The 24,155-nt window shown below is 49.7% G+C and overlaps 1 protein-coding gene across 1 annotated transcript in view; it reads left to right on the forward strand.

The window, feature by feature from the left end:
* The window catches only part of KCNB1 (potassium voltage-gated channel subfamily B member 1), a 90,921-nt gene extending 76,466 nt beyond the window's left edge, over window positions 1-14,455 (forward strand). Inside the window, exon 2 of the mRNA XM_007078042.2 lies at window positions 11,687-14,455. Coding sequence (XP_007078104.2) covers window positions 11,687-13,693 — 2,007 coding nt within the window. The 3' untranslated portion in view covers window positions 13,694-14,455. The remainder of the gene's footprint in view (window positions 1-11,686) is intronic.
* The last annotated feature ends 9,700 nt before the right edge of the window (window positions 14,456-24,155 follow it).

Consider the following 24,155-nt stretch of genomic DNA (forward strand, 5'->3'; position numbering starts at 1 on the left):
GTGACTCAGGATCCGATAGCTGTCATCTCAACATGAGACCTCCATTCTTTTTTTTAATTTTAGAGCGTGCATGCACAAGCAGGGGAAAGGAACGGGGCGGGGGGGGTGGGGAGAGGAGCAGAAGAGGGGGGAGAGATAGAGAAGCAGGTTCCACACTCAGCATAGAGCCCAATGTGGGCCTCCATCCATGCCCCTGGAATCATGACCTGAGCCAAAATCAAGAGTCAGACACTCGACTAACTGAGCCATCCAGGTGCCCAAGACCTCCATTCTTGCTGAGGATAGGAAGACAACCACATTCACTCACGCTCAGCCCAGAAGCGACCTACATCATCTCTGCACACGGCCCATGGGCCACAGCCTGCCACACCTTCTGCACAGAGAAAACAGAGCCTTCCAACGTGCCCGGGAAGAAGACAAGAGCCAGACAGGAGTGAGTGCTAGAAGGTTCTTCCACCCCAGGCATATATACACTGCATTGCTGCAGTCAAAGATATGAGGGTTTCTTTGCCAACCCGCTGAGCCAAGGTCTCCCTCGCCTCCTTCAGGGCACTTCTGTTTCCCCTACTGCTGTCTCATGTACAGAGTGAACAGGATGCCAGAGTTGATACGTGGACTCAATGTCAGTAAAACTGAATTTCTTATTTTCTTTCTTTTTTTTTAATTTTTTAATGTTTTATCTATTTTTGAGAGAGAGAGCGTGAGCAGGGGAGGGGCAGAGAGAGAGTGACACACACACACACACACACACACACACACACACACACACACACACACAGAGAATCTGAAGCAGGCTCCAGGCTCTGAGCTGTCAGCACAGAGCCCGACGTGGGGCTTGAACTCGTTTACCGCAAGATCATGACCCGAGCTGAAGTCGAAAGCTCAACCGACTGAGCCACCCAGGCACCCCCTTATTTTCTTTACATTGAAAAGTAGAAATGCCGGTATTTTCTCTCTTTTTTTAAATCTGCCTCTAATGTTATCATTTTTCATTAAATCTGTCCCAGTTGTTTTTATTATGAGAACACTCAGTGCGACATTTACCCTCTTGTTGGTGTGCCTTGCAGTGTTGTTGACTCTGGGTGCAATGCTGGCTGGCAGGCGTCTAGGACTTCCTCACCAGGTGCCAGCCACTTCATCCTGCACCTCCCCAGGGCATCACGTTGCACACACCTGCATTGGAGGCCATCTCCTTAGCCTTCGTGAAGCATTCTATAGGTCTCAGAGCGCTTCCTTCCTCCCCATGAGGGAGGCAGGGTGTAGATCTCAGACCTCACTGTCAGGGGAGGGAATGACCTGTATCATTTCTGGTCACGGGCAAGTGTGACTTCTCCAGGCTATCCCTTCCCCTGCCTTGGCAAGAATGGAGGCCACAGATTGACAGGACAGAGCCACCGGTTCCCCGAGTCACCGCTTGGAAAGGAGCTATGCTGGAGACCCAGCAGACTCTCAGTGGTTGTTCGGTGAGAAAGACCAGAGATGTGAAGACACTTGCCTCAGGATGCCCTGCCAGAATAGGTACGCATCCATTTAACCTCAGCGTGAGTCTCTAGTGAGACTAAGATACTACATGAAAGAAGCACCTGGTGGCTCAGTCAGTTATGTGTCCAACTGCGCTCAGGTCGTGATCTCACGGCTTGTGAGCACGTGAGCTCTCTCTGCTGTCAGCATGGAGCCCGCTTCTGATCCTCTGTTTCTCTCTCTCTCTCTCTCTCTCTCTCTCTCTCTCTCTCTCTCTCTCTCAAAACTAAACATTAAAAAAAATGCTACATGAGAAAGATCTCTTGTTAAGCCACCCCACTGTCTCCTTCTAAATGTAAATTGGACATTAACCAGAAAATCTGGCTATTTTTGAGAATGAACACTCATGGAACCATCATTCTGACATTAGCCAGAGTGGTGTCCAATCCCAGCATCCAGACTAATGTATTTAGCTTCCCTTAACACCCCCAGCTGCCCTGGCCAGGCTCTCAAACATTACCCGCCCCGCTCCCCATCCTGCCAGATTCAGGGGGCAAGGGGACAGCTTTGTGGCTCAGCAGGACCCGTGGACACTATCCTTACCTAACATTTCCTGTTCTCTTCCTTTTTTATTCAATACACTGCTCTCTGCAGCATGGATGGACTGATACCATTCATCACTGTTGAGACTGACGGTCCCTTCCTCAGTTCCGCATGCCTTCAGCCGATACAGGGAATTGGCGATCCCTCAGGCAGGAAGGACACTGCTCTGATCACGCTTCTCACTATCACCCCCTTCCTCTGCAGGGACCAGAGTCAGGTCTCCACCGCCACCACCACCACCAGAGACATTGTCCTTAGATGGGCAGGAGGTTGTTACGTCACCAGCTCCCAGAATCCCTGCTTTGACAGGGCTCACGGGAGCTTAACTGACCGGTTAGGCGAAGGATGCCCAACCCAGAGAAGAGTCGGGTCACCTGGGGGAGATGGTTCAAGTGAGGACATAAAAACTATAACCTGAACCCCAGGATTCTAGGGTAAGAAAGGTCCTCGTGTGTTAAAACAAAGAAGGGCTTTAGAGACTAGTACATACGGTATGAAACGCTGCCTCAGCCACTTCCCTCGTTGTCACTTTGGATGTTGTCTTTCCAAGCCTCAGTTTCCCCAATTATAAAACGGTGGCAAGGGCACAGCACAACCTGCAGGTGGGTTTTGGGATGGAATGCTTCTTCATTCCGTAAATACGTATCAGGAATCTATGGTGTGCTCTGAGGATTCAAGATTCAGAAAAATCAGACAAAACCCCTGCCCTTAAATGGTTTACATTCTATAGAGGTGGACATTATTGTAAAATTGCAACTTGGACAGCATTATGAATAGAAGGACATGTACTCAGAAAGCCTGTAATTAGGGATTTGATCTGATCAAATCAGGGTCAGGGTTGGCTTCCTGGAGGAGGTGATGCCTGCGCTAAGCAGGATGACTAGGAGCTGACCAGACAGAGCGGAGGTAAAAGCATTCCAGACAGAAGAAACAGCATGGGCAAAGGCCCTGTGGCAAGAAGGATCATGAGAACCGTGAGGGACCAAAGGAAGACCCATGCACCTGGAGTGAAAGAGCAAAGGGGAGCGTGGTACAAGATGAGGCTGGAGAGTTCAGCAGAGTATAGACTAAGTGATTGTAACAGTGAGACCTCAAAATACAGTGGCCTAAACAAGATAGATACTATAAGGTAGACCAGGAGTTGGCAAACTTTTGCACTAAAGGGCCAGGCTAGGGCTGGGATTAGCTTCCGTCTCAGATCCAAGATAGTTGCTTCAACTCTGCCCATCACATCTGCCTCCCAGCCAGCAAGAAAGAGGAAACAAAGACAAGCTTCATTTCTGCTCGTGTTCCATTGGCCAGACTTAGTCACATGACCACACTGCACTGCAAGGGAAGCTGGGAAATGTAGTCTTCATTCTGGGTAGCTCGTGTCTAGCTAAAACTTTATTACAATGGAAGAAGGGAAGAACAGAGATTGAGGACATCTAGTGGTCTTTGCCACAGTGAGCCAGAGTGTCTTTGGGGAAACCAGGAAGATGTCTGTTTGCAGGGGTCCAGTGGGAGGTGATGGTGGCTTGGGGCAAGGTGGTGGCTCACAGGTAGAGGGAATGGAACAGACCCAAAGATGTTTGTGAGCCAGAATGGACACAACTTGGTGGGGGATTGGATATGGGGACAAGGGTGACCCCCTAGGTTCCTTTCTTGTGCAATTAGATGCAAATCTTGTCTGGAAAGTTCTTCATATACAGTAGCAAGTCATTAAGTGGTTACGATCTTCGATATTGTGTCAGTGGGTCTAGAACTGCAAGCCCAACCCGTACCGTGACCTGACAGATAACAAAAGGAGTCAAGGGGCCTCTAGGAAAACTGGGGAGCCCATGCCCTGTCTAAAGGGGCAGCTGCTCCTTAGCTCCTGGCAGTGGTTGCTGTCGGGAATGCAGGGTGAGTGTAGGTACATCTGATTTTCCAAGGGAATGTGAAAATCTAGATTTTTATGTGAAATCTTGCCATTTTGAAACTTAGGCAAATAAGTAAAAATGAATTTCTTATCCCAAGGCTTCTGGTTTATAATGCTTAGGATGCCCCCAGCCATGCCACTGTACCTTGCCTTTTCCGCCTTTGTGACTCGGTTGCCCTCTGATGGCGAAGGCCGCTGTTGCTTGGCTCACCCCAAGGCCTCTGCCTTCCTCTTTTGTGGTCCAAGCACACGATCCCTGGATTCCCGTCCCTTTGTGCCCAGGAGCGCCACCGGCAGGCTTCTGATTCCAACTTCTTACCTATCCCCCACTGCCGGCCCCCACCAGCCGGGGAGGGGGGACAGACCATCAGCCTGCTCCCAATCCCTTTAATCGGATCTGCACCAGTGACCCTTCTAATTAAAACTCCCCGGCTGTAATCCCCGTTTAAAGCTGCGGAAGCGGAAGGGCCATAAAAGGAGCGAAAGGTTTGATGGTCCGGAAGCTGCCTCCTCCTGTGTCCTTGAAAACCTCTTCAGGACACCCACGGACCAGATCTACCTCTCACGTGTTGTGTGGCCCTGGAAAAGTCACTTCATTTTCTGGGCCTCCGTTTCATTCATCTGCTTGTTCATTCATTCGTCAACTATTTAGGGAGCACATACGCTGGGCCAGGCACTGTTTCAGGAACCAAGGCCACAGCAGTGGAAGACAGACTCAGCCTGGGTCCTCAGGAGCTGACAGTCTTTGCAGGGCACAGAGGAGAAAATTCCAGCTCAGCAACATCAGTGCTATGTGGGGCTTTGGAGGATGGACACACCCAACCTAGACCTGGGGGTCAGAGCAGGCCCACTAGAGCAATGGCCCCTGAGTTGGGGCCTCATGGGGCAGTAGGAATCAGCCAGGCGAAGTGGGGGAGGAAGAGCACTGAAGGCAGAGGGAACAGCATGGTGAGAATATCAACGTATGAGCAACCATGGTGGTACAGCAGGATTCGGTATGGAATATGCAGTGGGAAATTCAGAAAAATCTGGAGACAGAGAAGAGAGGTAGTCAATATAAAAATCCACATCTCTTTATCATTCTTCATCAGTTCCTCCTGCCTCTCCAACCTCATCTCCTCCAACTCTCCCTCCTACTCACTCAGTCCCACCTACACTGAGCTTCTTTCTATGGCTTGATCAGGCCAAACTCATTCCCACCACAGGGCCTTTGCACATGCTATGCCTTCTGCCTGGCATGCTCAGATCTTTGAACGACGCACTGATCATCCTCAAGTCTAAGCAACCAGGATACCTCCCAAAATAGGTCTGCCCTGACTACCCAACCTCACGTGGACAGCCCTCCTTGCCTCTCCACTGATTCTCCCTGGTTTGTTTTTCTCAGTAACGTGTAGTACGTAACACTATCTGACATCATCTTGTTCTTTCTGGGCCTACGGGTTATTTTGTCCACTTCTCCCTAGCGGCTCCTTGAGGCCACAGAAAATGGTCTTTCTTATCCATGCTGCATCCCCAGCAACTAGCATAGCATTTGGTAAGTGCTCAGTAAACACATGCCAACTATATGCAGAGAATTAGAACATTATCCGAGAGCTTGGAGAGCCATTGCAGGGTTTACAGCAGGGCTATGGCTTGCTTGGAGTTTTGCTTCTCTCTTATGATCTATCAGTATGACTGTGAACATCAAAAGCAATCAATGGGATAGGGTGGCTCAGTGGAGCATCCGACTTTTTTTTTTTTTTGAGAGAGAGAAGGTACAAGTTAGCAAGGGGCAAAGAGAGAGGGAGAGAGAGAGAAGCGGGGCTCACCCGATATGGGGCTTGAGCCCACCTGATGTGGGGCTCAAGCTCACCCAAAATGGGGCTCAGACTCACAAACTGTGAGATCATGACCTGAGCCAAAGTTAGATGCTTAACCGACTGAGCCACCCAGGTGCCCTGAGCATCCAACTCTTGATCTTAGCTCAGGTCTTGATCTCAGGGTTATGAGTTCGAGCCCCACATTGGGCTCCACACTGGATGTGAAGCCTACTTAAAAAAAACAAAAACAAAAACAGGGGTGCCTGGGTGGCTCAGTTGGTTAAGCGTCCAACTTCGGCTCAGGTCATGATCTCACGGTTTGTGAGTTCGAGCCCCGCATCGGGCTGTGTGCTGTCAGCTCAGAACCTGGAACCTGCTTCGGATTCTGTGTCTCCCTCTCTCTCTCTGCCCCTCCCCCACTTGTGCTCTGTCTCTGAAAAATAAATAAATGTAAAAAAATTTTTAAAATAAAAAAGGCAATGGGATACTCCTTATGGAAAGCAAAAATTTTATAACTTTACCAAGGCATATTTTACATATCATACGATTCCCCCACTTCTGGTGTGCAGATCAGTGATTTTTTTTTTTTTTTAGTGAATTTGCCAAGTTGTGCAGCCATCACCCTTACCTCAGTGTTACGACACTTTTATCACCCGGTGAGATCCCTCATGCCCATTGACTACGGTTAATCCACAGTCCCACCCTGGCAGCCACTAATTTGCTTTGTACCCCTATAGATTTGCCTTCTCTGGACACTTTATTTAAATTGTTTTTAATGTTTATTTCTGAGAGAGAGAGCATGAGCAGGGGAGGGGCAGAGAGAGGGAGACACAGAGTCCGAAGCAGGCTCCAGGCTCCGAGCTGTCAGCCCAGAGCCCGACGCGGGGCTCAAACTCATGGACCGTGAGACCATGACCTGAGCCGAAGTCGGACGCTTAACCGACTGAGCCACCCAGGTGCCCCTGGATAATTTATTTAAATGGAACCAATCAGTATGTGGCCTTTTGTGCCTAGCTTCTTTCACTTAGCATCATGTTGTCAAGGTTCATCTGCCTTGTAGCAGGCGTCAGCACCTCGTCCCTTTTTCTGGATAAATACTATTCCACTGTGTGGATAGACCACGGCTTATCCAGTCATCAGGTGATGGACATTGGGTTCACTCCACTTTTTAATTTACGGATAATGTTGCTACGAACATGCTTGTGCATGAAGAAGTTTCCGCATAAGAGCGCGCTTACCACAATGAGCATCGAGTAATGTATTAACGTATCAAATCGTTGAATCGCTGTATCTACACTGAAACTAAGAGAACTGTTGTATGTTAGCTATACTGGAGTTAAAATTAGAAGAATTGTTTATGACGTTTGTTTTTTTAAAAAGGGTGGGGCAGCTTCCAAGCCCTGAACAGCTCTCAGCTTGCAGAGCCTCTGGTCACTGTATGGATTTGACCCCAGTGGGCTGTGTGACCATGAAAGGGTCCCTTCCCTCTCTGCTTGAGTCTCCCCATCTTTCCAGACAGGAGCCTGTGCCCTTTTATGCACAGATATTCTGTGCCTTGTTCACATTCCTGGAAGAGCAGGGGAATGTGTGCAGGAAATGATAAACAGTTTGTATTTATAGCTGCTGAGCCAAAGGTGGGCATCCCCGTGATCAGCCACCAGAGCCGACAATCAGGAGGAGGGCTTGGCTCCAGCACCCCCTGGGTCCCACCCTGAGGACTCCCGCTGCTGCTCTCTTCCCCCGAGAGAGCCCAAGCCTCCTCCCCCATTTTGGTGCAGACAGGTGGGTTCCAGGATCCAGAATCTCCTCACAGGGAGGGAATTTGAGGACTGCCTCCAAGTCCCTTGTCCCGGCTTTTGCCTTTGCTCCCCGGGTTCCTGGAGTCCTGCCCAAACCTGATTGGGCTCAGATCCCAGGCAAACAGGGCTGGAGATGCAGAGGCCCAGACAGAGTTTTGAGCAAAACCTGGGAGGGCTCTGGATGTTGGCCGGTCCCCCCATCCCTGGGGTCCATCCGGAGACTGGGTCAAAACTGGGTTTGAGAACAGAGCCCAAGCTTGTAGGATGTCTGCTGCCTTAGCCAGGCACTGGGGTCCACAGACCTAAGCAACCAGTCCAGGGGCTGGGGGTGGGGGCGATGATAAACTACCCAGGTAATAACTTAGTAACATAATGTGTATTAAGTGGCTGTTATGTGGTACGTGCTCAATTGCTTTCATCTGCATTCTAGACAGAAGGAAATGGAGGTTCAGAGAGGGGCAATGATTTGTCCAAAGCCACACAGCTCGGGATGATAGTGGCAGGACTCAAAACCAGCTCATAAATAAGTGTAAGGCTGGGGATAATAGCAATAAAAGCTGAGAATTCATTGAATTCTCATTGCAGCCTTGCCCTGGACACCTCCTCCCCCACCCCTCAGTCTTACAGATAAGGAAACTGAGGCACAGAAGGTTCAACACCCATTTGGAAGTTCCCCAGCCACTTCCTGGCTGGGGAAGTGTGGCCCTGACTCTAAAGGCTTCAGTGGGTTCAGGAAAGAAAACTATCTCGTGGGCAGGGCCAGGAGAGGGTGCAGAGAAAGACCCTGCATGCTGCCTTCGGGGAAGGAGGCTTGAGGTGCTCTGACCTTCCCAACACAGCCCTGAGCAGCAGGCAGCCCTCCCCCAGGACCCAGGGAGGCCTCCGCCCCCTTTTCTTCTTTTCTAGGCATCCTGAGGCTGAGAGGAGGGACGGGGAGGGCCCATTCTCAGGTACAAAGGTGGTGCCCGCTTTAAAATAACAAGCCCTAAGGACTGTACATAATATGCCGGGTGCATAATTCATGCGTCTGTCAGCAGAACAGCAATTATGTGGGCCTTCCCTGGAGTTGTCTAGGGGTTAGAAACTGGCTCGGGCTTCCCTTGCCAGCCTCTGGGGGAAATGGGACCTCCCAGCTGTTAAAGGAACAGGCTCCCCGGGAATCGGGAATCAGCTCCTTTCCTGCAGGCTCCCTCCTGGCTGGGGGGTCAGTGCCCAGAACCGCAGCCTGCCAGGCTCGGCCCAAGACCCTGGCTGGCCGCCCCCACAAAGTCAGGCCCACCTGTGCTGGTACTCTACGTGCGTAATCTCCTTGACCCCCACTCTACAATTTATAAGGGGCTGGCTACCAGTATTCCCCAGGGTTTCTCAACCTTGGTACTATCAACATTTCGAGCCAGGTGATTCTTCATTGTGAGGCTGTCCCGTGCAAAGTAGGATGTTCGGTAGCGTCCCTGGCCTCCGCTCACAGGCTGCCAGTATCGCATCTTCCTCCCCCAAGTTGGGACAACCAAAAATTTCTGTGGAATTTGCCAAATATCCCCTGGGGGGAGGGTCAAAATCATCCCCAGTCATGAATGACTAGAATATCCCTATTTTACGCACTTGAAAAGTGAGGCAGGCAAAGTTTCAATGCCAAGGCCACCCAGCTGGGCTCTACCTCTAGGACCCACACTCCTAACTCAGTGCAGGAGTTGCCAAAGTATGCTGCCCAAATGCTTTATTCCAATAAGCACATATTTATGTTAATGAATATTTAACATACCTTTCCCTGGCACCCAAACTCAGCATCTTTGCAAATGTCATTTCTCAGGACGAGACTAAAATAGAACAGAGAAGGTGAGCCTTGTTTGTGGTTGTTGTTGTTGTTTTACTACTGAGTAAAGAGTACAGGCAGCAAAAGGACACATACAGTAGGATGTCAGTCCTGAGCAAGACACAGTACCAATTTGTGAGGGCCATCTACCTCTGCATTAAACACTACAGATGGGGCACCTGCATGGCTTGGTCGCTGAAGCATCCGACTCTTGGTTTCGGCTCAGGTTGTGATCTCACGGTTCGTGGGTTTGAGCCCCACATCGGTTCTGCAGTGTCACTGTGGAGCCTGCTTGGAATTCTCTTTCTACCTCTCCCTCTGCTCCTCCCCTGCTCGAGTTCTCTCTCTCTCTCTCTCTCTCTCAAAAATAAACTTAAAAAAAAAAAAAACTCTACAGAAAAGACAAGGGAGGAGAAAAATTTCTGGTTACCCACAGGGTGGGGAAGGACCTGTGAGAAGTGTCAACATTTCTGTTGTGTACCCTGTTTCTTCGCCTGGGTGGTGGGTTCGTGGGTGTTCTTTTGATTATGGTTCAGAAATATATATAAACTTGACCTACTTTTGTGTATCGGATATTTCTTTTTATAAAGTGATTACAGAATTTTACTTTTCCAGTGAGTGCAAATCAAGGTATTAACACTCAAAAGTTTTGTTTAAAAGACACAGGGTACTTGGGGGGGACACCTAGCGTGGCTCGGTCGGTTAAGTGTCCGACTTCGGCTCAGGTCATGATCTCACAGTTCATGAGTTCGTGCCCCGCATGGGGTTCTCTGCTGTCAGCATAGAGCCTGCTTTGGATCCTCTGTCTCCTCTTTCTGCCCGTCCCATGCTCATACTCACTCTCTCTCTCTCTCTCTCTCTCTCTCTCAAAGATTTAAAAAAAACAGTAAAAATAAATAAAATAAAAAATAAAAGACACAGAATACGTTGAACATGAGTACAGCAAAAAAAAAAAAAAAAAAAAAAAAAAAAAAACCCAAAAAACAAAAAACCAGGAAGCTGATAGAGCACCTGGGGTTGGAGAAACGCATAACACATCCTTTCGGCATCTGGGCTGGTGGAGAAAGGGCTTTCTTGCTGCTCATGGTGCCCCCAGTGCCTAGCAAAGTGCTTCACATGTTGTACATGATCAATAAATAGTAGCCAGATGGTCAACTGAATTCCGGTCCTGTTCCTTCCGCTTGTCACTCTGTGAACTTGGACTAGCCCCTGCCCTGGGCTAGGTGCTGGGAGTGCGAGGGGCGCAGAGACAAAGCTCTGAACCCATCCCTCGTCCCCCCGGAAGCTCACGGATTCTGGGCAGTGATGAACACACGCGCCTCTGTAATGGGATGTGTTGTAAAAGCACGCAAGGGAAGGCGAAGTGGTGAGGGACCCCGAAGGACGGAGCAGCCAGTCCCACCAGGAATGACCTCTACAGAGAGGGGTCACGTGGGCTGGGTTTTTAAAGATGGATCGGAGTTCACTGAACGGAGAAGAAGGGACACAGACATGTGGGATCGGCCAAAAATGGCGTGTGGCCAGAGAAGTGTGACGTTTGGGAACCCGTGGCAGGAGAGACCCAAAGAGAGGGGTCGAAGTAAAAACGTAGGCTTGACCACCCTGTGTTGTGCGTGAGGACTGATTGCAAAGGATGGAAAACTCTCACATGCATTTGCTCACAGGACATAACAGGACATTTGGGGACAGGGCAGGAAACAAAGGCCAGCTGAGCCACGCGGAGCCTGGGTGGTCTCAGCTGACGGCATGTTGTGGGGTGAGGGCTGAGAGGTCGCCCCCACGAAGATAGCGGGTGTTTATCAGACACTCACCATGTGCCGCTGGAAAATGTCCTAAGCACTTTGCACACGTTAACGCATTGACTTTTCATAGCAGCTCTCTGAAATAGACACTGTATTTGCCCTCCCATTTTGCAGATGAAGAAACTGAGGCTTAGGATAAACACCTGGCTCCAGGTAAGGAAGTGGCCGAGCTGGGATTTAAACCCAAAACAACCTGACACCAGAGTCCAAGCTCTTAAATTGCTGCTCCTCACGCTTTCAAACCTGCTGTGTCCTCACTGCTGACCCCTCGGGCTAGAACAGTTAGCTTGAAATCATTGCAGTCTCCGGGCTTTGGTTTTGAATGGATTCAAAAAAACAAAAATGGACTTGAATAAATGATCTTTTTAGCTCAAACAACCAGTCATTAAGTGACAAGTGAGATGTGACAGTGCCCTTGAACTGTTGAGGGGCACCCCGCAGAGTCAGGGTGTTAGGATGATCATCCTACTGGAGGTCGGTAACTAAATCCCGCTCTCTTCTCCTTGCAGATCCTTGCCATCATTTCCATCATGTTCATTGTCCTCTCCACCATTGCCCTGTCGCTCAACACGCTGCCCGAGCTGCAGAGCCTTGATGAGTTTGGCCAGACCACAGACAACCCCCAGCTGGCTCACGTGGAGGCCGTGTGCATCGCGTGGTTCACCATGGAGTACCTGCTGCGGTTCCTCTCCTCACCCAAGAAGTGGAAGTTCTTCAAGGGCCCACTCAACGCCATCGACTTGTTGGCCATCTTGCCCTACTATGTCACCATCTTCCTCACCGAATCCAACAAGAGTGTGCTACAGTTCCAGAATGTCCGCCGCGTGGTCCAGATCTTCCGCATCATGCGTATCCTCCGCATCCTCAAGCTCGCACGGCACTCCACCGGCCTCCAGTCCTTGGGCTTCACCCTGCGAAGGAGCTACAATGAGCTGGGCTTGCTCATCCTTTTCCTCGCCATGGGCATCATGATCTTCTCCAGCCTCGTCTTCTTTGCTGAGAAGGACGAGGATGACACCAAGTTCAAAAGCATCCCAGCCTCTTTCTGGTGGGCCACCATCACCATGACGACGGTTGGGTATGGAGACATCTACCCCAAGACTCTCCTGGGGAAGATTGTCGGAGGACTCTGCTGCATTGCAGGTGTCCTGGTGATTGCTCTTCCCATCCCGATCATTGTCAATAACTTCTCTGAGTTCTACAAGGAGCAGAAGAGGCAGGAGAAAGCAATCAAGCGGAGAGAGGCTCTGGAGAGAGCCAAGAGGAATGGCAGCATTGTCTCCATGAACATGAAAGATGCTTTCGCCCGGAGCATCGAGATGATGGACATTGTGGTAGAGAAAAATGGAGAAAATATGAGTAAGAAGGACAAAGTACAAGATAATCACTTGTCTCCCAACAAATGGAAATGGACAAAGAGGACACTATCTGAAACTAGCTCAAGTAAGTCCTTTGAAACCAAGGAGCAGGGATCCCCTGAGAAGGCCAGATCATCTTCCAGTCCTCAGCACCTGAACGTCCAGCAGTTGGAAGACATGTACAATAAGATGGCCAAGACCCAATCTCAACCCATCCTCAATACCAAGGAGTCAACAACACAGAGCAAACCAAAGGAAGAACTTGAAATGGAGAGTATCCCCAGCCCTGTAGCCCCTCTGCCCACTCGTACAGAAGGGGTCATCGACATGCGAAGCATGTCGAGCATCGATAGCTTCATTAGCTGTGCCACAGACTTCCCCGAAGCCACCAGATTCTCCCACAGCCCTTTGGCCTCACTCCCCAGCAAGACTGGGGGTAGCATGGCCCCAGAGGTGGGCTGGCGGGGAGCTCTGGGTGCCAGTGGTGGGAGATTTGTGGAGGCCAACCCCACCCCTGATGCCAGCCAATGCTCTTCTTTCTTCATTGAGAGCCCCAAGAGTTCTATGAAGACGAATAACCCCCTGAAGCTACGAGCACTTAAAGTCAACTTCATGGAGGGTGACCCCAGTCCACTAGTCCCCGTTCTGGGGATGTACCATGACCCTCTTAGGAACCGGGGGGGTGCAGCTGCTGTCGCTGGGCTAGAGTGTGCCACACTCTTGGACAGGCCTGTACTGAGCCCAGAGTCCTCCATCTATACCACAGCAAGTGCTAGGACACCCCCCCGGTCGCCTGAGAAACACACAGCAATAGCATTCAACTTCGAAGCAGGTATCCACCAGTACATTGATGCGGACACAGACGATGAGGGGCAGGTTCTCTACAGTGTAGATTCCAGCCCTCCCAAGAGCGTGCATGTGAGCACCAGTCCCAAGTTCAGCGTCGGGACAAGATCAGAGAAGAACCACTTTGAAAGCTCCCCCTTACCCACGTCCCCTAAGTTCTTAAGGCAGAACTGTATTTACTCTACAGAAGCATTGACTGGAAAAGGCCCCAGTGGTCAGGAAAAGTGCAAACTCGAGAACCACATCTCCCCCGATGTCCGCGTGTTGCCAGGGGGAGGAGCCCACGGGAGCACACGGGATCAGAGCCTCTGAGCTACCCTACCTGCAGCAGAGACCTGTGGCAAGACCTAAGAGGCGTGCTGTTCAGCTTACCTGCCGCAGAGCTTTTCCACACGAACTCAGACAGACAGGCTCTGCAGAGCCCCCAGGCAGAAGAGAGACTCCAGAGGAGGCTCCCTAGGGCCTGGAGAGCCGTGACAGGTACAGCAGGATGAAGTGGGCCAAGCCACAGGCTATGGCGTCTCCTTGTGACAACTCTGCTGCCCTCTTTGGGAGATGACGTGGGCAGAACTCATAGCCACCACTACCACATGCTAGACCTCACCAAGCCCACCTAGTCCCCACTTTTCTGTCACGGCTCTCCATCGCAGCCTCAGGGGGCAACATCTCCATCCCTTGGGCTTCGGCTGGAGACGGACGCTGGACAACAAGTGGCCGGGTTGACCGATTTCGTTTTGGGCATTGCCCAGCCACCTCTAGGAACTCCTGTCCATCGCCTCCTGGATGGATCCCACTGTCAGAAGGCTGCAGAGGATGCTTGTGTCGTGGGGAAATTTCTGCGCCATAAAGCACGGTCCCAGCGCAAAACCCTTCCTCAAATGTCGTCATCGACTTCAGTGTTCCGTAGTACCTGAGATTTGATTTTGAGATATCATCAGGGTGAGTTGCACCACTTGTTCCTGATTCTGATTGCCCCCTGGCAACGTGGGAAGGGTTCAGACGGCAGGCACTCAGCCAACAGTGTGAACTGTGAACATTGCTTTAGGGTTGTATAAGGAAAACCCTCTCTGTACATCACTAGCATAGCCTCAAAAGATATGGAAGTGTCAAATATGCAAAAGAAATAGCTTATTCAAAGAGACTGTATGTTACCGAAGAACAGAATAAAATCTGATTTTTTTTTTTTACCTGCAAAAATGGAAAAAAAAAAAAAATCCCCAATTGAAATGCCCAGTTCAGACTTTTGAATACTTCCTGTGGCAGCAGGGAAAGCATCTACTATGATAGAAATTCTTTTTTGTTTCCTGTGGTATTCAAGTTAAAAAAAAAAAAAGTTAAAATAAAAAGCACTTTATGTTTTTCAAAAATAGGTTCTACCAGGGACAGTGTCAACATCTTGCACTTTAAAACAAGCACTATTTCCCGTGGGCCACTTTTTGGGACTACAGTTGGGCTGTTAACTACATGCCTGTGTCGGGCCACGGTGGGTGATGTTGTGCGGGTATTGCTGTCTGCCACGTTGAAGTCTGTGGGCTCCTTCCCTGTCCCTCTGAAGCTTCCTGTTGGCCCCCTTGCGAGGAAGGGTACTTGAGCCCTGGAGCGGGGCCTCTCACAGAGTCCCGTGTGCAGGAGACACGCGCGTCTCGGAAGAATACAGTAGGTGGTGGGCACTGGGTGTTTACTCTGTTCTCTTTCTCGTCAACCAGCTGTTGGTATGTTTTCAGTGTCACTGTCTGTACTAAAACTCAGCCCTCCTTTCTGCAGCCATCAATGCAGCTAGTACGGACAAAAGCAATAAGTATTTGTGTGCGTTGTGAGTGGTTCCGGTGTATTTCTTGGTGTGGGTCTTCCTGTCCTAGTTCGACGACCTGGCGTTGGCCTGCCTGATTTGGGTCCAGGAAGGACGGTGGTGTTGGCCGTTCCTCAGTTCAGACACATTGGGTTGAGCCACCGGTTAGCATGATGCCCTGCTGTTGGCCCATCTGTCAGTCAAGAAGACGTATCTGCCTGTCTTTGGTACAGCGGACCGATGTCGTTCCCTGAATACAACGCGGATGGACGATGTCCCAAGTACAGGAGCGTAGATCTGCCGCCCACAACACGGTGACAGGCACACGTCTTCCTGATGGAACAAACACGGCGTGGGTCTCCTGTTCCTCCTACAATATGTCATTGGTCTGCCTGTGAGTGTGATGGCATGAGCCACCTGTCAGTACACAAATAATCAGAGTCATTCTGCCTGCCCTCTGCACAATGGCATGCGGTTGGACCACCTGTCACAGGTGTCCACAGGAGTCATCCCACCGCCCTTAAAAACACCTGTGCTCTGCTGAATATGTACCTGGTTCATACTGCTTCTCAGTGTCTCCGGGGACTGTGGATCCTTCCAAGAGGGTGCAGTCCTGTTCTTTGCTGTGTTAACAGAGGCTACGATGCCGATGCCGAAGTATCTTGCCACTCTGAGGTATCTTCAGAGCATCCTCGCAGCCACCGCAAAGGGACTTAAGGGGCAGGGAAAGTGTGAGGTCATCCTGTGCTGGTAGCACCAGAGAGAGAGGAAGCAGCCACGCCCCCAAGCGCTTTGCCGGGCACACAGCGCGCGGGCTGGGGGCCTACTGAGGAGCGGCCGACGGACAGTCCTCCCCGGCCCATCTCATCTCACCTGCCTCTTCTTTGTTTTCGTGACCATTTACGTCGGCCATCAGCACAAACGTGAAAATTCAGGGAAAACAAATGCTTTTTGATAAAAGTAAATAGTTGTGATTTCCGATTCCGATATTTTTAGAGCTGATGCTATCTGTAAAAATTAGTAACAATAGTAATATAGTCTATTTTACATACCAGGAAAGTGAACATGTTTAAATATAGCCATATACAGCGAGAAGGAACTTACCACCCCTTCTTCAAATCAAGGCATTTCATTTGTTGGTTGAAGCCGATGAGAAGTGTACAGATTGGATATGATTTTTTTTTCTTTCTTTTTCTTTTTTTTTTTTAACTAATAACCAATTGGTGCAACTCTCCTTGTAACCAAAGGCCCTTTCTGCCTTGTGTGGTCACACAGGACCTGGCCCTTCCTTCCCTGTGTAGTTTGTCTGACCTTAAAGTAGCATTTTATGGAGTCACTTTTGAAGGACGAATTCAGAAGTATCATTAAGAACCTACCTTTTCAGGCTTACTAGCCAGAGTCCTATAGAGTTCTTATAGAAACAGAATAATTGAAACTCAGCATATACTATGCTTAGAAAGTATTGCATTATGTTTTGGTTTTTTTTTTTTTTTTTTCCTTTCACTTGTGTATGTATTGTGGGAATATAGCTTTTCCCCTGTGCCCAATTCAAAATAGAGTATTATAAGTTTTCCCAGGCCCCATCTGCCAAAAAGGAGCATACCCCGATTTTTAATACGTGTACACCCTACCTGTACCTGTGTATATGCACTGGGAAATCTACCTAAGAGTCTCCACTGAGAAGCTGACCTTGACAGACAGGTCCTCATGGAAGAGAGGAAGGCATGGTCTGGAGGCAAATACCACTTTACCTTGGTGATCCATATCGCACCCATTCCTGAACCAACAAAAACGGGGGGGGGGGGGGGGAGGAAAAAAACAAGTCAACCCAAAGAAACCAAGCTAGGGGCTCGCGCGGGTGGATGCCTGGTCCCTTTGGCGAACTCAGTGAAATTCGCCGAGAACCCAGCCGAACTTGGCTTCCAACTTCCGCCATTATCAGTAAGGGCTAGGGACCAGGCGGCTGTGTGTCCCGATCACACAGGGGAGTCTGCGACCTGCAGAGAGAGGAGGGCCAGCTCTGGAGGAGTCGGTTTTTTCACCTTTTTTTTTTTTTTTTTTTATCTTTGGGTAAAAAAAAAAAAAAGAAAAAAACAGGGCTTTGGTGCAGATTTCTCAGTGCCTTCTTTAGGAATTTTATCTTAAGCACACTTAACGGGGAAAGAAAGAAGAGGAGAGGACATTTGTTCCCGTGAAGGCCCTTTCTCTAAAAGCACTGGGGATCAAGAAGAAAGAAGAAGACGGAGAACGGCAAAATCCTGAGGAGACCACTTCCTTTCAACTCACCCGGCTTGACCCCCACCCCACCCCCCCACCCCCGCCCCCGAAGTGCTGGCGACCACACACTTGGCCAAACTGATTCCCAGCTCTCCTCCACCGCCTCTTGGTGACTAGCTTCAGCCCTGCCCTCTCTCCTAATAAGATCCCCTTTTCTGAGGAGAAAAAGAAACAGTATTCTCTTCTGTAAAACTCTGACGTATTCATGTTTGTAACTATCGTACGTTTCTGTCTTGCTCCAAGTCATGGCTGGAGTGTCTAGTCCATGGACAAGGGGAAATTCAAACTTCATCGCGGAGAAGGGTCACTGGAGCCAGGTCTCTCTCTCTCTCCCTGTCTCTCTCCTCCCCCCCCCCCCCCCACCTCGCTTCTTAGTTCTCTGCTAACTAGCCCCAAGTAACATAACCCCAGGCTTCAGCCTCCAGTTAGGTAACTTTGAATCCGAAGAGAGCCAGGCAAACCGCCTCTGGGGCATGATCCTTTTTTGGGAAATGGCTCTTCCTGTGGCGAGAGGAAGAAGAGGTCACCTCCGCCACCCCCAACTGGACAGTGGAGAACCTCCAGCCCTGAGTTACAGTTGCCCGTTTCTCACCACACACATGACCGCATCCAAATGCTTTCGCTCAGCCAGGGGGACCCAGACCAGCCTGGCTACGCCCAGAAATAAAAAAGTTACCTCTGCATTTTCTGTTGCCGTTTTTCTGGCTCTAGAAGTGTCTGACGCGGGTCTACATCGTAGAATATCCATGTGTCTCAGAGTAGCCTCTTGTTCTGTTCAGATAAAAAGTATATAGATACATAGGTGTTTTTAGCCAATTTGTAATAGGGCCGCTTCGTCTCATGGCTACTTTTGTAATCTAGAATAACGTCTTAGGAGTTTTATTGTTGGGTCATCACCATAGCTGATACTCTCTGGTCTTTTTCATTTCCTCCCATTGCCCCTTGGGCTTACTTTCTTTTCTTCCTTTTGATTCTGACTTTCTGGGGATAGGGAAAGACTTGGGGTTCTGACCTGCTCACGCAGGCGTTTCCTGACACTTGGCCTAGAGTCTGCGGACACTGTTACTTCCCTCGTTCTGTGTGTTTCTTCTGTTCTTAACAATCCTGGGCATGGATGCAGGAGTGAGACCAGGAGAAGCAGGGCCGTGGATGGCCCTCAAGATCGGGATAGAATGTGGGCTGGTTCAGCTCATTCTCCCCCACCCTGCTGGCACTTGGAAGAGACTGAATGTTCTCATCCCCAGAGATCTTGGAACCAAAAATCTCTTGCAAGCAAACTTCCTGCTGGGGTCCAGGATACACCTAAGCCCCTCTCAGCTGGCCTGTTGCAACACCCCTGCTCCCTTGTAACATCAGTTGGATCCGAAGGCCAGAGCATTTTCAGGTTCTTGCAAACCTCGGAGAACATGCTGGGGCCTCAGATCTCATCAACTTGTTACCAGGTCCTCGTTTTAATCCATTTCCAACAGCCTCACCAAAAAGCAATAGACAAGCCTGCAGCCGAACCCTGAGAAGACGTGTCCCCCAGAATCTGCCAGCGCATCTGCCCTCCCCTTCCCAGCTGCCTGGCTCCCTAGCACCAGAGACGTGTGGCAAGGGCAGTGGTGTTTCTCCAGTTCCCACCTATCCAGGCCCCGGAGAGTTTCTGGAGTGTCCTGATTAATCCCCCCCAAGCAGCTTCCAGTCTCAGGTGGGCAGAGGACATCTCAGGAAGCAGGATCTTCAGCAGAAAGTGATTCTCCACTCTTCAACTCCTACAGGAAATTGAAGAAAACCCAGATAATCTTCAGCTTCCATTCATTTAGGTGTTCATACCCCCACCTGCCTCACTGTTGGCTTCAGGGCTCTGGCCTCTGGCCAGATCAGAGATTTGAGCCGAATCTGGACCCCCATGGCAGTGAACCATCCCTTTGGATAAACCCCAAGAGGAAACCAATTGAAGGACAAATGTGTTATTCTGGACTATGACCCTAATCGGAGTTTTGCTACCCCCAAAAGTTCCTGGTAATCTGGTTTGGACCAGAGCCAAATAAAACAGACGAGATTTTTAAAAACTTTTGCACAAGAACAAAACAAAATCGTCTCCTAGTAGTTTGCTAGGTTTGATGCCCAGATAAGCAAACACTCTAGCCTGTGGCTGTTTTCATCTAGAGAGAGATTGTGTCATTTGGGCTTCCCTCCACTGCCCCTGGTTTTGTCTTAACCTGGAATTTCTCCTGAACTTCCCCAAATGCCAACCTGACGAAATGGATTTGGAAGGGGCTCTGGTGAATCCAGTGGTCCCTCATCTTTTTTTTCCCTCCGATTCTAACTCTCCATTCTTCTCTGCGGAGATTCCGAAAAGATCTTCTAAGGGCTGGCCAGGATGGGGAGGGAGGGGGGCCGTTCTCCTGAAGAAGACGTCATCTGCCTGCAGGATGGCTGCGAGCGAGCCTCTGAGTGAAGCCTCTCTCTTGAGTGAGAGGAACAAGGTGGTCAGTTTCAGCTCAAGTTAAGAAAGTGCTTCCCGCAGGTGGGGCTGCCTCACCATGGAAGTCGGTGCCGTGTTGGGGGATGAGCTGATGAAAAGAGGCTATAGATCATGCACAAGATGGATGTTGCAGAGAGACCCTCACTTTGCATGGCAAGTGGACTGAACAACCAGGGCAATTCTCCTTCTCTCTCTGGGGTGTGTGTGTGTGTGTGTGTGTGTGTGTGTGTGTGTTTTGGACATCTAGGCACAGGCTCAAAGCCTTGAGGCAAAAGCAATACAGTTAGCAGGAATTCAAATTCTAGGATTTGGAGTTTTCTGCAGGGGTGCCAGGGAAGGAAGTGGCAGCAAGATACCCTGCTTCCCCTCTGCTTCCTATCTTGGGTAATTTTAATGACCCTGCTGGTCACTCATCCAACCTATCCCCAGTGCCCTAACAGGAACCACACTGGCTGGGATGAGGCTTATGCTGCCCTCCCCAGACCAGCCAAGGAACAGTCCCTCTCTGGCTGACCATGTCACGGTGCTGCTCTTCTGCCCAGACCCTGTGCCCTCATGGGCCTGAGGCTTTCTGTACAAGAGATGCAATGATCTTTTATCCATTAGCCAGCTGCCTAACTGCCTAGGCAACAGCAAATGGCACCATTCCAAAAGGGCTCCCCCCCCCCCAACCGGCAAGTAAAACAGAAAATCCCATTTAAGATGTTTGAAAATCCCCACCCAATGAAGTAAATCCAGAAGGACCAAAAGAGAGAAGCAGATGTAATCCATTTTTACAGCAAAACTAGGCTTCAGCTGCCCGGTCGCCCACATCTCTAGCCCCTTCCCAAGTGGGTCTGGATACTGCATTCTCCAAGGAGACCATTTGACAGAAGAAGTTTTAAAGTACACCCCCCCACAACTGTGTCTGGTGGGTTTGGAGGAGGTGGGCCTTCCTCCTCAGGATGACCCCAAGTCCAGGCAGTGATAGGTGGTTTTATTATGAAGTGAGGCAGGACAATAGGTTTGCATGGATAGCCTGATCAGCTACTTTCCTTCAAAACAAAGTGAAACAAAAACCCAGTTCCCAAGATCCCTCTTTGAGGCTCTGTCCTGCATAAATAGCTCACGTTAACGGCTCCAAAGGCATGTCGGTTCTAGAAAACGAAGGGAGGCTCCCAATTCTGTTCCATTAAGATGCTCTCGAGGATCATATGTGGATCGTCCCATGCTTCTTGCCTCCTGAGCTAATCCAGGTTTGCACAACAAGGAAGGAAGCACAAGAGAAGATGCCCAAGAGATTCAGACTTCTCTATGGCTTTGGATCATGGCTCCCTAAGGCTTCACTAGGGTTTCGGGCTCTGTCTTTGGTAGGCTTGACATCTAAGCTCCGGGTGCCTGATGGGTGGAGAAAAGGAAAATCAGCAGCTGCTGAGCTGGGGGCAAGTTGGTCTCTTTGCTCTCCAGACCTCCTGGCTTTGATCCAAAGGCAAGAGCTGGAAACACCATTTTCTGCACCAGGAACTCAGGGTTATCCCCCAGTGTATGCCCTTGGCACATAGTGGTCACCCAACCCGTGTTCCTTTGAGTGAATGAATGTGTAAATGATTGACTTCTGAATGAGCGAATGTGTGAGTGAATACAGGAGTTCATTAGTTAGCTAACTGGGAAGGAAAGAGAAATGGCGGGGCAGGGAGAGGGGGCTCTCATTAAAACCTGTAAGTTCCACCAATGCCATCTAGCCTTTGATTCAATTAGGGGCCAAGGTGATGTCCAAATTTGACACTTGTCTGCCCTCAGGGCCCTGGTCTTCTCAGAGCAACACTTCCAGGGGCCCCATGGGGCAGCCCCAGCCTCCTTCCTACTCTCCTATCCTGCATTTTCAGCCTCATGTTCTAGTTTAGCTCACAAAGAAGGGATTTCTCCTGGTCTGGGACTTGCTGGGGCAGGAATTTGGGAGCTGACATCTGGAAACTGGATTGCAATCCCTGAGCCATGGGAGTCCAGCTGGAAAAGAGGGCCAGCCTGCCCTCCAACTTTGAGAGCCAACGGGTTTTCCTATTTTCTGAGCCCCAGTGTCTCCCTTGGTAGCATGTGCCCCAACTCCATTAGCTAAGACCCTCTGTCTCGCCCAGGAACTATGGTGTGAGGTTGAGGCTTTTCTGCCAGCAAAGCCATTCTGATTACCCCACCCATGATGGGGGCCAAGCCAATCACATTAGCCATAAGTGACCAATGTCCTTAGCCACTCTTCTCTCGGGGTCGCATTTGTGGGTCCTGTTCATCTCTGGTCAGTTGATGTCTCTAGTCCTTCCTGTAAAGGTGACAATGAGCATTGTGTGTGCGTGCTCAGGCACACACACACACACACACACACACACACAAAGAAACCAAACAACAAAAAAACCCGTGTCTTTTTATGCATGTGATGGGATGAAATTGTGACCTCCAGCTGCTGTCCTGTCTTGTAAAATATGTCCAAATGTTTAAGAATTTCTAAGCAAATGGTCCTTTAATGAAGTATGCACAGTACAATAAAAAGGTATGGAGAAAACAAGCTTGGTGGAGTTTGTTTTATTTTCTGGAGGGCACAGGGAGATGGGGGGCGGGTGAAGATCTGCACAAGAGGCTGAATTGGGGGACGTGGAGGGGCAGCACTGATTGCCTTCACCTGAAAGAGGGTACGAAAATGTAACTGGCTTGTCACCCCAGTAGGCAAGCAGCGGTAACCCACCCCATGCTATGTTCATGGACCAAAGTCCAAATTCTGGTTATTTGGCTCTCGTGTCAGCTGTACCTGGGTATTCTCGGCCTTACTACCACTCTCTCATCAAAGTGTCTCACGGGGCCTTGGGGACACACACACACACACACACACACACACAACTTTTACAATCTGTCCCCTTCTCTGCTTCATTGTTCTCCATAACACCACCTCTGACACACTATATCTTATTTATGTATTTTGTTTATTGTTTACCTCCCTTCAATAGAACGTAAATCCCTCCCTCTGAGAGAACACAGATTCCAAAACTGGAAAGCAGAGAGAATAAAGACTAAAAAAACAAAACAGCAACAACAAAAACAAAACAGAACATCCAAGGACCACGTGTGTATCTGTGTGTTTTGCTTTTTTTTTTCTTTTTTTGCCCCACACAAATAGTAACATACCATAAACTGTTCTGCATATTGCTTTTGTCATTTAATATATCTTGAAAATCATTCTGTATTTCTGTATTAGTGCACGAAGAGCTTCCTCATTCTCCTGGGAAGCCTGTGCTGTGTGCTGTTATGCACAGTAATGGCTAGTCTCCTACAGCTGACCATTAAGGTTGCTTCCAAACTTTTGTGATAACAAACAGTGCTAAAATGAATGGCCTGTCAGCGGTTCCTGTGGGCTCTGCCTCCAAAATAGATTTGGAATCTGTGCTCCTCGGCCCTGCACTGCCACAGCTCTGGGCCACACCGTCATTGTCTATTGCCTAATGATTACAGCAGCCTCCAGACCACATTCCCCGGTTCCACCCTCGATCCCTTTCAGGCTCTTCTCAGCACAGTGGCCAGAGGGATCCTGTCAAACTGTCAGTCTGATCATGTCACTTCGTCATCAAAATGTTCCAAAGGCTTCTCATCACATTTTGAATAAACTCCAAAGTCCTTGGCACTATCTGCAAGACCTTACATCCCCTGGTCCCACCTGTCTCTTTGATCACTTCCCCCTGCTGTCCCCTGAGGGTGCTGGGCTCCATTGTCGCTGGTCTCCTCACTGTTCCTCAGACATGCCCAGTGTGGACTCACCCAGTGACACTGTCCCTTTCCAGCCTCCCTCCCAGACTCCTCAATCCTCTTTGACCCCCTAGCTTATTACTCTTCCCTTCCCTCACTCCCCTTCAGGCACAGTGGCCACCATTCAATTTTCAAATACGCCAAGCACACTTCCACCCCAAGGCCTTTGCACTGGCTGTCCCCTCTACCTAGAACATCTTTTCCAAGCTAGCCACATCGTTCATTCCCTCACCAGCTTCAGGTTCACCTTCTCAGCATCCCCTTTATCTGAAAATCCTAGGTATAATGGCAACCTCCCCCCCCCCCCCGCACACACACATGCACCTGTCACCTCTGTCCCCTAATGCATTTGTTGTTTCTCCATAACACTATCTCTGACACACTATATTGTCACTTCCCTCCAATAGATCATAAATCCCTCCCTTCAGTAGAGCATAAATTCAAAAACTAAAAATCAAAGAGGATAAAGACTA

The sequence above is a fragment of the Panthera tigris genome, chromosome A3 (genome assembly GCF_018350195.1).
Source record: "Panthera tigris isolate Pti1 chromosome A3, P.tigris_Pti1_mat1.1, whole genome shotgun sequence".
In the NCBI taxonomy this organism is placed as follows: domain Eukaryota; kingdom Metazoa; phylum Chordata; class Mammalia; order Carnivora; family Felidae; genus Panthera; species Panthera tigris.